This window comes from Mercurialis annua, linkage group LG5 (genome assembly GCF_937616625.2).
Source record: "Mercurialis annua linkage group LG5, ddMerAnnu1.2, whole genome shotgun sequence".
NCBI classification, from domain to species: domain Eukaryota; kingdom Viridiplantae; phylum Streptophyta; class Magnoliopsida; order Malpighiales; family Euphorbiaceae; genus Mercurialis; species Mercurialis annua.
In genome coordinates this window covers 43,239,686-43,252,452 of record NC_065574.1, presented here as the reverse complement: position 1 = coordinate 43,252,452, position 12,767 = coordinate 43,239,686, and the positions used below count along the sequence as shown (strand labels likewise).

General features: G+C 36.4%; 1 protein-coding gene across 1 annotated transcript; it reads left to right on the top strand.

The window, feature by feature from the left end:
• Positions 1-9,742: 9,742 nt before the first annotated feature.
• Positions 9,743-10,729, top strand: LOC130015545 (uncharacterized). Its single transcript, XM_056105893.1, has 3 exons — positions 9,743-9,829; positions 10,183-10,566; positions 10,627-10,729. The coding sequence occupies exons 2-3, from the start codon at positions 10,187-10,189 to the stop codon at positions 10,727-10,729; spliced, it is 483 nt and encodes a 160-aa protein (XP_055961868.1). The 5' UTR covers positions 9,743-9,829; positions 10,183-10,186.
• The last annotated feature ends 2,038 nt before the right edge of the window (positions 10,730-12,767 follow it).

Genomic DNA, 12,767 nt, shown 5'->3' with positions numbered 1-12,767 from the left:
AAGGCTAGCTACGGGTTTTGGTACTACATTACCCATACCCTAACGCCGGTCACGATTCATGAAAATGGGTCGTGACAAAGTTTCATGAAATTTGGACGTAGTAATTTTAGTCAAGTGGGAATGATTTAAACCTAACAAATCTTATGGGATTTATTAAAAATAAAATATAAGTCGGATCCGAATAAAAATTATATTTTTATTCGTTTTATATTTTATTGGATTTTTGGAAAACGTTTCTCGAAGTTTGGAATTTGTTTTTGTTTTAGCTTCTGATGAATATTTAAGAATTGATTTAAAGTGCATGATTGAGTTAGTACCAAATGGCACTTTAACCAATTTAGAATTCTATTAATAAGGGGAGAGGGGTAAGCCATTTCGTTCTCTGCAGGTTTATTTTGACGTGCCTGCTAGTTGTATTAACGTGCCTGTTAATTAAAAACGGTACGCGCGATTTAAATTTCATCAATTTCTCAATTCCGACTCCGATTTTTTCGAGGATCCGTACGTATTCAAGGTAATAACCATTAATTTGAATTCAGTTGTTAGTAATTTGAATTTAGTTATTAGTAATTTGAGTTATAGTTAAAGTTATAACGTCGACTGTATCGAATCGATTTAATTCGAATCGATTCAGCATTCCGGTTGCGAATTAAGATTGTTTGAATTGTGTTTAAGTGTTTGCAGCAAAAAAATTTCATTGAAGCACTTCAAAATTGCTCGGGGTATCGTCCCGTGTCTGTGCGAAACGCATAGCCAAGATGCTGTGCGAATGCATAGCTTGTGAGGGGGTTGTGCGAACGTGCAGCTAGGGTTGTGCGATTTGACAGGACCTGCTGTGCGAACACACAGGTCCCTTTGTTCGGACGCACAACAACGCCGAAGGGGCGTAAGGCATTTTTGCATGTTTCGAACAACGTGTTCAATATTAGTTTAATCGGATTTCGAAAAATGAACCAGGACATTTTAAGAGTTAAAACGTTTATTCAAGTAAAGGTATTCGAATAATTAAAACATTATGACGTTTAATTAATTTATCTCTCGATTAAACCGATAAATAGAAAAGGGATTATAAATTTATATATAATAGAATTAGATATAATAAAATAGTTGTTTGTATACGACAATTGTTAAAGTCTATCGTTTATACGATATGATTGAGAGTTAGGAATTCAATGTCTGATATTGTTTTGAAATTTGAATTCTAACTAGATGGGATGAGTGTTGATCTGTCATGTCAGAACACCAGGGTGTTTGACTAGTGGGCTATCATGAGCATAGACTTTTGGGGGACATCGGTTCTGTGAGTTTTACTTTGTGGTTTTTACTTTTGAATATTTACATTTAAACTGTTTTAAATTATAAATCGCAATAGTATGAAATTAGCCAAGAAAGATCCATTGGAACAAGCTTCCTATTGGTTGTCAATAGGACTATGTAATCACGAGTAGCGTTTCTCAAAATGAGCATGTGTCTAACATAGATGTCAGTTAAGTCACTGCGCGTTGGAAGTGCTAGCGACCTTGACCTAACAGTCTGAGACGACAGTAACAGTTATGGTCATAGGTAACACTGTGATGACAGCTTCACGGTTATGGTCCAAACACCCGGATTAGACGGTAGTGATTCAGTTCACGTTCTAAGCCCCATGTCGTGTAGATTGAGACCTATACAATAGTCTGCCTTGTAGGGTTTCATTTGGATCAATTGATTGGTAATATTTTAAATATACAAATGTTTTATGTATTTACGATTTAAATATTCAATTGTAAAATTGTAGACTCACTCAGAAATATTTATATTTCTGACCCTTCCCAATGTTTACCTTTCAGGTTATCAAGTACAAGGTCAAACTTCCACAATAATTCTGGAAGTCAATGTCAACCATACCTCTAGAGCTGCAAGTAGTTGGGTACGGCAAAGTCTGTCTTTTTGTTTACAGCAGTTCAACTTATTTTGATAAACTCTGATTTGAACTACTATATATCATATATGATTTCAAAGCTGCGTGTTTTCTAAAATGCTTTGACCAGTTGTTTGAGAGATACATTGGTTTCATGTTTTTAGCATTTTAGGATTGTTTTGGAAACAAAGCATGCACGTCATATGAGATTGATGTTTGCATTATGGTTTCTGAAAATACAATCAGGGTTTTACGAACCCAGTTTTCAAAAATATATATTTTCGCTAAACGGGAGAAATGTTTAACGATGTTTTCTGAAAACAGATCATACGTGATGTATGATCTTGATTTTCAAAAAAGGTATAAAGGTTTTTAGGCTTGCTTCGAGTTTCGGAGCAATCACTCCCATTCCCTAGCGCTGGTCTCGGCTCGAGTTTCAGGTGGGAATGTACAACTCGAGGTTGAAGTTGTTCCCGGGAAAGCTTAAGTCCCGATGGAGTGGTCAATTCAAGATCCAGAATTTGGCAAGTCATGCGCGGTAGAATTGGAGAACTCTAAGGGAGAGATCTTTAAGGTTAATGGGCATCGTTGCAAGCCTTACCATGGTCCATTAACCTACCAAGTTGAGAACGAGGTCTCATTTGCAACTCCTCTATGATCACACCGTGCAAGGGTCAACCTTAAAAAGCTCACATGGAAGGCATTCCCGAGAGGTTTGAGTTTCTTGCTTTAGTTATTTTCTTATTGTTGTCATTTAATTTCAGTTTTTGATTTCAATTTTTATGTTTTTGGGTTCAAGATAATGCCCTGTATGTTTTTGGTTTTGGTTTCGTAGGAGAAAAAAAATTCAATCAAAATCTTCCCCCTGTATGATGGTCTCGATCCGAGACCATCACTTAAAAATAAGGTTCTCGGATTGAGACCCCTTCCAAAACTGGGCAGAATGTTCTGCCATGGGTGTCTCGAATCAAGACACTCCCCTAAGCTAAAGGTCTCAATCCGAGACACTAATTAAAAGCGGGGGATTTTTGATTGGTTTAAAGTCTAGAGCATTGATTGATGACATGGTACGATCCTAGCCTTTCCAAAGAAACACAAATCACATGGATTGATGTATTGGCAACATCTTGGGGCTTTAATTTGAATTTTGTTTCTTAACCATAAAAGCCTACCCACCACTTCATCTTCTCCACAATTCTTTGCCATTTTTAGAAAACCAAAAGCTTCTCTATCTCTCCTCTAGCAAATTTGGCCACCATTCTTAATCACCAACAAATTCTGTCCAAATTTAAAATGGAGACCACTTTCAAGCACCCTTTTGCTTCTTCTAGCCATGTCTCGAAGCACTAGGTCCACACGCACCGCCACACAATCCTCCAATCCTACTCTATCTCAAGAAGACCGCCCACCAAGACCCACCCGCTCCACTAGAAAGACAACCGCTTCTGGTGCTCGAGTTGTTGGAGTTAACACTCCAGCCGCTCTTACTTGGCAATATAACGCCCCTTTTGAAATCCGTTCGGTGGCGGAAGGGGAGTGGTATGAGAAACTCGCAAATAGAGGTATTGTCGTACCATTTTCTATTTATTGGAAAAGATGGCGAAAATGCCACATGAGTATTGTAAGGCACTCACCTACGAGTTATTCACAACGCTTAAAATTTCACCCGACAACAACACTACTATTGAGTACCGCTTGGGAGGCAAAAAATGGGTTTACTCTATAAGTGTTTATCCCACACAACCGTTGCGCCACATCATTTTTACAACAAGCCAATGAGAGTTTGCGATAGGGAATCTTTTAATTATCACTTAATTTTTTTATCATTAATTTTTCCACATGGCTAGCGCATGATTGGTTTGTTGCACGAATGACATGGCGCAACGGTTTTACCCAATAATTATTCTTACTCTATAGAGGACTTGTGTTCCGATTATGGAATGGAAAATGCGAGTAAGAAATTCATGCCGGCACCGGGAGATTTTGATGACAATGGCGCGTGGAATGAGCTTTCCGGCAAGGGTCGTTTTGGTGCCAAAACTTCGAAAGTGAACGAGGTAAGGGACATAGCCACAGTGGTAGTGCTTAAATGGTGTGGGTACACGTATTGCGGGCGCCACGAATACTCCAAGGTGGCAAGAGCGGACTTGCTCATTCTCAATGCTCTTTTGCACTCGGAAAACCAAAAAATTCAAGTCAATGTAGCGTACCGCTTCTTTCGGATGTTGCAAGAAATACCCAACAAAAAGAAGAAGATTAGCTATGGATGGTTTTTTATGGCATTGGAAAAAAGGGACTCGGAATTTGATGCTAGAAAATACACGATTTTGCTTCCAAGATTGATCGATGTGGATCACTTGACCACGGCTGCGTATGTGCACAAAGGCAAAGTTCTAGGATAATATGTGCGACAAAATTGGGAGGGTAACACACCCCGGGGAAGAATTCCCTAGAGAGGGAGGTGATTCGCCAAAAGAAGAACCAGAGCCAAGAAGTCCAAAATAGAGAGTGAGGCGCAAAAGCAAAGAAGTAGCCGGAACTAGTGTCGAAGGCGAGGCGGTTCCAGAAGGGGTTCAATGGGAGCAACCGCTACTTCGAGTGATTTTGAGGCGGAGCAACACCAATTTATCAAAGAGCAAAGGAAGGTGTGGAAAATGATGGAATATGAGCCAAAGAGGCTCGGGGCAAGGCAAATGCGCCAAAAGGATAAATTGCTAGATTACTTCAACGCCCAAGGTGGCGTGCGCTACTCATCGCTCACTCCATCACCCGAGCCACTGGTGTTCGATTGAAACAAAGATTTAATTCTCTAATCCAAACTCAATTTAATTTTTATATTTGTCTTATTTCTTAGCATTGAGGGCATTGCTTAGAAATAATGTGAGGAAGGTTGGAAAATTGAATCTCGTTTATGTTTAGATTGTTTTAGGATGCTTTTATGTTTGTGTTTGTTTGTTTGTTTTTAGAAGTTGTTTAGGTTGTTTCGTTTGAGAAATTTGGTGCCTTTAGAGCTTGAAGCCTTTGCTTAATTTTGTAAGCACGCTAGCTAGGTTGAACAAATGCTTGTATATGTATCAATTGTTATGTTCTTTTTAATGAATGAATCGAATGACATTTCTTCTTTTGATAATTTTTGTGTGATGCTTTCTTAGCAAGATGCTAATGAGATGACATAATTTGATAGGATTATGGTGAAGTCATTTGTTAGCAATTTCGACCGTTATTGTATGATCGACCTAGTTTGATGCGAAAGCATGATGTGTATGTAATAAAATTATTAAATCCTAGGAAAAATTGGGCATGCTTGGCATAGTTGTTTAAGTCTCTAGCAATGGCAAAAACACAACCGTAGTACTTAAAAATTTCCGAACCAAAATTTCTTTGTTGTGTGGTTTACATGTTTAAGTCCTAAAACTTGCTCCTATGTCCGTTCGAGTTTATATTTTTAATTTTTTAAACAATTAAATAATTTTGGCACTAGGATTAAACCCCCTTCTTAAACCCACTTTAAAAAGCCTACCCTTTTACCCTTAGTTGACTCAATTTGAGCCTAAAACCAATTTCTTGTTTTAAACTAAAAATTCACACAATTAGACCTTCTAAAAAATGTACCTCTAAAGACACCCTAACATAACTTGATGAACGTATGGAAGAAAAATAAATCTTAGCTTGATGATTATGGGAAAATTATAAACTTCTGCTTCAAGAAAAGTTTCCTTGAGAAAAAGAAAAATAGAAAAACAAAAGAAAGAAAGAATAAAGAAAATAAAGAAAAAAAGAGAAAAATACAAAAATTAGAAAGTGAATAAAGGCATTGAAAAAATCGAAAAGTTCATGTGCTAAATTTTTTTTCAAGCTACATCATTTGTGTTTTAAAAATGTTTTCAAGTTAAGTTTTAACCAAAAACCATTTCGTTTACCTACCCCTAATCCTTAGCCCCATTACAACCTTTAAAAATTCAATTGATGATTGTTAAGAACCGAACTATGTAGTGGAGTCCGGACTTTGAGCAAGCCTATGGTGACTTTGCATGTGTATTGTATATGCCCTTTTATGTTTGAGTGAGTGAAATCTAGAGAGGAGTATACATTGCTTGAAACTAGACAATTATCCCTTATTTTGCCCAAAATAAAATGTATCCCATTTGTTTACACGTTCCACATATGATAACAAACTCGTAATGTGTATTGTGTCGATAAGCATGCTTTCGTGATTGTAGTCTTAATGCTATCATCTTATGTCATTGAAATTGCATCTATCGCTTGTTTGCATCATCTTGAGTTGTTAATCATTGAAGCATTCATTAAGGCATTCGTTGGTTGGAACATTTTGGTTGATATGTAGGCGGGTATAAGTTTATAAGTTAGCTTGTGTCTTCGAGTAAGGTTCATTTCTTGCTTGAGGACAAGCAAGGGTTTAGTAAGAAGGTTTGATAGGAGTAAAATACTCCTATGTATTGAGTTGTTTTCCGCATGCTTTTGTTATGTTTCACTATGCTTTTCTAGTATTTTGTATACCTTATTGCATGTGTGAGTGTTTCAGGGATATTGGAGCATTGCAGAGTGTTTTGGCATAAAAGAAGGGAAGAACTGAGAAATTGGAGAAGGAGTGAAGTCTTGGAGCGAGAATGAAGCGAATGGAGCTGAAGAATAGAGGGTCTCGGAGACCCTCACTCTAGAGGGTCTCGGAGACCCTCACTCTAGAGGCAAGTCTCGATCCGAGACAACATCCAGAAGTGGGTAGATTGCCCTGGACCAAGGGTCTCGAATCGAGACCCATCATTTTAGTTGATGTCTCGATCCAAGACGGGCAGTAAAAAGGCTTTTTTCAGAATTCACACAAGACACAAGGCTTGAGGCCCACTTCCTTATTTAGCTAGACACAACTTGTACTAGGGTGTTTTATTTTTTCTCTTTTGTATGACCTATTTAAGGCACCTTATCTCACTTGTAGAAGAGATATTTTTGACAACAATTATTCTCTACATATTTTTAGTTTTCTCTTAGTTTTAGTATCTTGTTATGGTTTTGTTCCTCCACCATTGTTGTGGCTTGGAGCTTTATTATTGTAAGAACAAGTTATCTATTTTATGCAAGTTTTATTAGTGGGATCTACTCTTCTTAGTAAGTATTCTTTAATTATGTTTATCCTATCATCTATGCTTATTAGTTTATCAATTAGTATGTGCAGCTAAATTCCCTTTGTTTGGTGGTTGGAATGAAAGATTAATTATTTTGCTAACGTGGTATGCATGATTTGGGTAGTTAGACTTGTGCTAAACCTTGGTGCTTAATGCTTACCTAGGATTAGCTACCCTAGGTTTGATTAGAGTTTTTTTATTACATCGAGATGTGGCTAATTGAATGTACCAACGAGATTAGGAGCCCAGTATTTGGCGCCGCGAGAGCGGGTTAGAGAATAGGCGACCTCAGAATCGATAGATTAATAGCTTTCTTTTGAGTATTGATGTTTAGAATCACCAGAGTGGATTAAATGTTTATCGTTGATTGATTGTGGTTTTATTGATCTTTGAGGCTCGAGAGCGAGAGTAGCACATTAGAAGCGACTCGATCCTTGTTCTCACCATATTTGCATATCCCTAACCACAATATTTAGGAATAATTCCGACCCCTATACGCCTTTCTTTATTTTTGAAACCGTAGTTAAATTAGTTGTGTTGATTGCAATTGCGTAATTAAGTAAATTGATTAGTTTATTTGACTCGTTAATATAGTTGTTTAATTGTGTTCGAATCAGTTCATCTTTTATCGCTAAACGAATTAAGATCCGTTAGAAAATCATTCTCTGTCATAACCGTAACCTAATCTCGTTTAGAATTTATTAATTAATTTTATTTAGAATTCATTATGCATTGCATATCATGTATAATTATTATAAAACAGAAATTGAATTAAGGATATAGGAATTTTAGATGTCAAAAAATTTAAATTGAAAATAAAAGTTACGATTAGTTAAATTGAGTTGATGTAATTGAACGAAATAAAAGACTCGAGGATTAAAAGATATGGTAAGTTAATCATTAAGGGCCTAAAAGAACTTTATATTTGGAGTATATCTAGATAGTCTAAATGTCAATAATGCCCTGATGTTTTGATTATGTGTCCAAGTTCAGGTTAATAACCTATTCTTATTTTAATAATTTGTTAATTAGTATATATATACAAAATATGGAAGATATTCAAACAAAATTTCATTCATTCAGACCTAAACTAAACCCTAAAATATCAATTCTCTGAGTTCTTGAAGTCTAAGAAGGAAATCAAGCTCAATTGGTAAGTTATTCATCTTTTTAACTTGTTTATCTAGGGTTTACACAAGAAATAGCATGTTCTGTTTTTGAATCCAGAAATTCCAGCTTATTGCGAGGGATATATGTTGAGTTTTATAACTCCAAATTGATTAATTATTGATTCTACAGAAACTTTAGAGTGTCTCCTACAACGTCTATTCTTTGAGTTTGATCTGATTCTGTCGTTTTGATACCTTAATTGTCCATGACATTTTATTGCTTCAGCTGTGAAGACAGTCTGAGCACACCTCACTAAAACCGGTATAAATCATTGCTCACATGTCGAAATGATGAAATTCTTTTTAATTTGGATTCTAGACTCAAAGGGCTAAAAGTTCACCGAAGGGTTTGTTAAAATTTTGTCTATACTCTGCACAGGACATGTTTGATTAGAGGCTTAATGTTCTGCCTACTAAGGCAGATTTGGTACCAAGTTTATAATCATGCATAAATCATATAGAAATTCATTTGTAGGGGCTGAATTTAGGTTAAATGAGTATTATATATCTGTATAAGTATGTATATGTGATTGTGATGGTGGTTTGTGATTTACATTACTCATTTAGGTGCTCGTTTTGGCAACGACGGTGCAAGTAGAAAGTAAGGCAGCTTGTGACATGATTTTGGAGTAGGTTTGGTTGTTGTGTGGTGAGTAGATATACTAGCCCTTGCTACTGAAATCAATATGCTATTTTGATATTCAAAATTTCAAGGTTTACTGTGTTTTAAATGGTTATATATGGTTGTTTTGGAATGCTCGAAAGGTGTTCGATGAAATGCCTTGTTTAAGTATTTCAAAAACTACCTTCGGTAAATGTTGTATAAAATGAAAGAAGTTTTGAATTAAATCTATATAAGTGTTTGATTTTAGTAAGGCTTTGATGCTTTTGATATAATGAGTATTTGTTTATGAATGTATAATACCTTTCGGCAATTCAATAGTCGTTTGATTTGGTTAAGTTTTGAATGAGATTGTAAATGGTTTTACTATTAAATTATATTGAGTTTTGATGAAATAAATTGAGAATTCTCTATATGATATTCCTACTCTGTGACGATATATTTTGGAGGTGCTGAGTTGTGATATGCACTTGTGCTGAGTTAGTTATATGCACATGTGAGATATTGTGAGTGTCTATGCGCATTTGACACAGGGCACTTGATTGATGGTCAGTGAAGGGAGAAGGGCTGAGCCGTGCTAATGATTGAGAAGGGTTATCCATCAAGTGTTCCTAGATATGTTGGTTAGACTGTAGATCAGTGTTGTGTTCCTGATTACAGGTCTATGGTTTATATTATTGTTGCAGGGTAACATATCACTGTTATAGTTGATGATTGATACAACTATGTTTCATATGTAAAGGGAAATTGTTTTGATATTCGTTTATATTTGTAAATGCTTTCGTGATGGACTTTACAAGTATTTTGTATTGTATTGAGCTGCTTTCTAGTATACGTTATTATGTGAGCATATATAAATGTTTTATGCTTGTTATCTCTATTCACTGAGCTTTCTCTCATTTTAGTTGTTTTAAAACCTTTTCAGTTAGCAAGGAAATCTATAGTACAGTTGACTAGAGAGGGAGTTGGGCTTAGAGTTTGGGCTTGAGACATAGAGGTTGGCCACATCTCCGAATTTTGAGATACCTTGATGTTTTTGTTTAGAATAAACTTATTTGTACATAAATGTATATTTTGAATCATATGTATAAAAGTTTGTAACAATACTTAATTTTCATTTAGTGGTTTAAATAAAATGTTGTATAAAAGTTTTTCATATATTTGTGCTTAATTATTTATAGAACACGTTTTAAAATGTTAATTTGGAGATATATATATTTTAAATAACCGTCAATCTCGTACTAAGTAAGGCGAGGTTTGACAATTTTGGTATCAGAGCTTTGGTTTGATGGTCCTGTAGACTTTTCACTTTGGTTTTTGATATTTTATTTTATTTAATTTTGATTATAGGACCATGGAAGCTCAAGGTCATGGAGATAGGGTTTCTCAACGTGAGAATGTTGGCCAACAGGGTAGGAATGTAGAGGATGAAGCAGAGTCTAGGGGTAGTACTGATCATGAACTAGAGTCTGAGGCTAGGGCTCATGTAGTTAATCAACCAGTACCTCCTGTACCCCCAGTTGTACCTACCCTACAGCTAGATCCTGCTATCTTAGCACAAACCATCATTGCTACTCTACAAGCTCAAGACATAAGAAGAAAACCTGGGGATATCATTGAACATGCTAAAAAGTGTGGAGCATTTGATTTTCATGGCTCTATTAATTCCAAAGAAGCAGATAGATGCCTTAGAGCTACAAATAAGTCATTTAATACTGTAGAGCTGACAGATGTGTAGAAGGTCAGTAATGTTTATGGTTTGCTACATGATACAGCAGATGCATGGTTTGCTAGGATCAGATTGCTATTAGGAGATCAGTTGACCTGGGAGATATTCAAGACCGAGTTCCGCAGGGAGTATTTAACTGAAGCATACAATGCAGAAAGGCAGAATTAGTTTATTGCTTTAAAGCAAGGTTCAATGGCAGTGCGAGAATACATTGATAAATTTGAAGAACTTTACAAGTTTGCTTCAGAAATATTTCCTACAGAAGCTCAAAAATGTTACAGATTCAAAGAGGGGCTGCAAACTGTTTTGAATAATGAACTATCATTGTATGAGGGAACACAGTTTAGAGGCTGGGTAGAGAAGGCGATAGAAAAAGAGAAGCTGAGAGAAGAGCTTGAACAAGAGAGTAAACAAAAAGCTTCTATTTGGACTGGAAAACAAGGGGGATTTAACAAGGGAACTAGCTCATTTCAACAAAGAAAATCAGACACTGGAGGATCTAGAGGTAACAGAATACCCTGGTCTTGGTCTTGTTCACAGAGACCTCAGTCACATGATAGCAATTTCTCAGCGAGACAACCAGCGTCTAGTGTCGGTAGTGTGGCTAGTAAGCAGAGATCTATAACTTTCTTTGAATGTGGTGGCATGGGACATATTAGAAGGGATTGTCCTAGTATGGCACAGTTCAGCTCAGGTCGTGGCAGAGGTTTCCAAGGTACTGCAAATAGAGGTGGTCGAACGTCAGGCTTTGATAGAGGTTCAGGTCGAGGTTTTGGCTTTAATACAAATAAGGAAGGTGGAGCCTCAACTTCAACACAACCTATGCAAGGTACTCAGAATACTAGACCTGTTGTACAACCTAGAGTATTTGCTTTGACTCAACAAGAGGCAACAGCTTCTCCAGATGTTAGGTTAACTATCTTTGGTAGGGATGCTTATGTTTTAATTGACCCTGGTGCAACACATTCTTTCATTGTGTCATCATTCATATCATGCATACCTCGAGATAAGAGTGTGATGAACCATGCTTTAGTTGTAGATTTGCCAGTGGGTCAGTCAGTAGTTTGTCAGCATGTTTATAAAGATTGTGAGATACAGATTGGGGATCATAAGTTTGAGGTAGATTTAGTACCTTTGGCACTTCAGATGTTTGATGTTATACTTGGTATGGATGTTTTATCCAAATACAAAGCAGTTGTTGGCTGTTATAGAAAAAGGGTGCATTTTCAATTACCAGAACATGGTGAAGTTGTATTCAAAGGTGAGAAGAGTTCAGAACACTATGAAATGATATCATCTTTAACTGCTAGAAGAATGTTGAAGAAGGGTTGTGAAGCATACTTGGCATATGTTATAGATACAGAAAAGGAAGGCATAAAACTTGAAAATATTCCTATTGTGAATGAATTTGTTGATGTATTTCCTGATGATTTACCAGGCTTACCACCAGATAGAGAGATTGAATTCAGTGTTGATTTGCAACCAGGCACTAACCCTATTTCTCAAGCTCTATATAGAATGGCACCAGCTGAATTGAAAGAACTAAAGGTGCAGTTGCAAGAATTGCTTGATAAAGGTTACATTAGACCTAGTTTTTCACCTTGGGGAGCTCCGGTGTTATTTGTGAAAAAGAAAGATGGAACTATGAGATTGTGTATTGATTACAGACAACTAAACAAGGTTACAATTCGCAACAAGTATCCTTTGCCTCGAATAGACGACTTATTTGATCAACTACAAGGAGCTAGAGTATTCTCCAAGATTGACTTGAGATCTGGTTATCATCAATTGAAGATTAAGAATCCAGATGTTCCTAAGACTGCATTTAGGACTCGATATGGTCACTATGAATTCCTTGTTATGCCATTCGGGTTAACTAATGCTCCAACTGCTTTCATGGATTTGATGAACAGAGTTTTCAAGCCTTATCTAGATAGCTTTATGATTGTATTCATCGATGATATCTTAGTGTATTCTAGATCTGAGGAGGAGCATGCAGAACACTTGAGACTTGTTTTGCAGACTTTAAGAGAAAAACAGTTGTACGCCAAGTTTAGCAAGTGTGAGTTCTGGTTAGAGAAAGTTGTATTACTTGGCCATGTCATCTCAGCAGAGGGAATTTATGTTGATCCTAAAAAGGTGGAAGCTATAATTAACTGGAATTCTCCGAGTAATGTACATGAGGTACGCAGTTTTCTAGGTTTGG

Bases quoted from the DNA above. Each gene is read 5' to 3' on its own strand.
- LOC130015545 (XM_056105893.1), top strand. From the start codon at position 10,187: ATGGAAGCTCAAGGTCATGGAGATAGGGTTTCTCAACGTGAGAATGTT. The intron at 10,567-10,626 runs GTAGAAGGTCAG...ATGGTTTGCTAG, and splicing joins ACTGTAGAGCTGACAGATGT to GATCAGATTGCTATTAGGAG.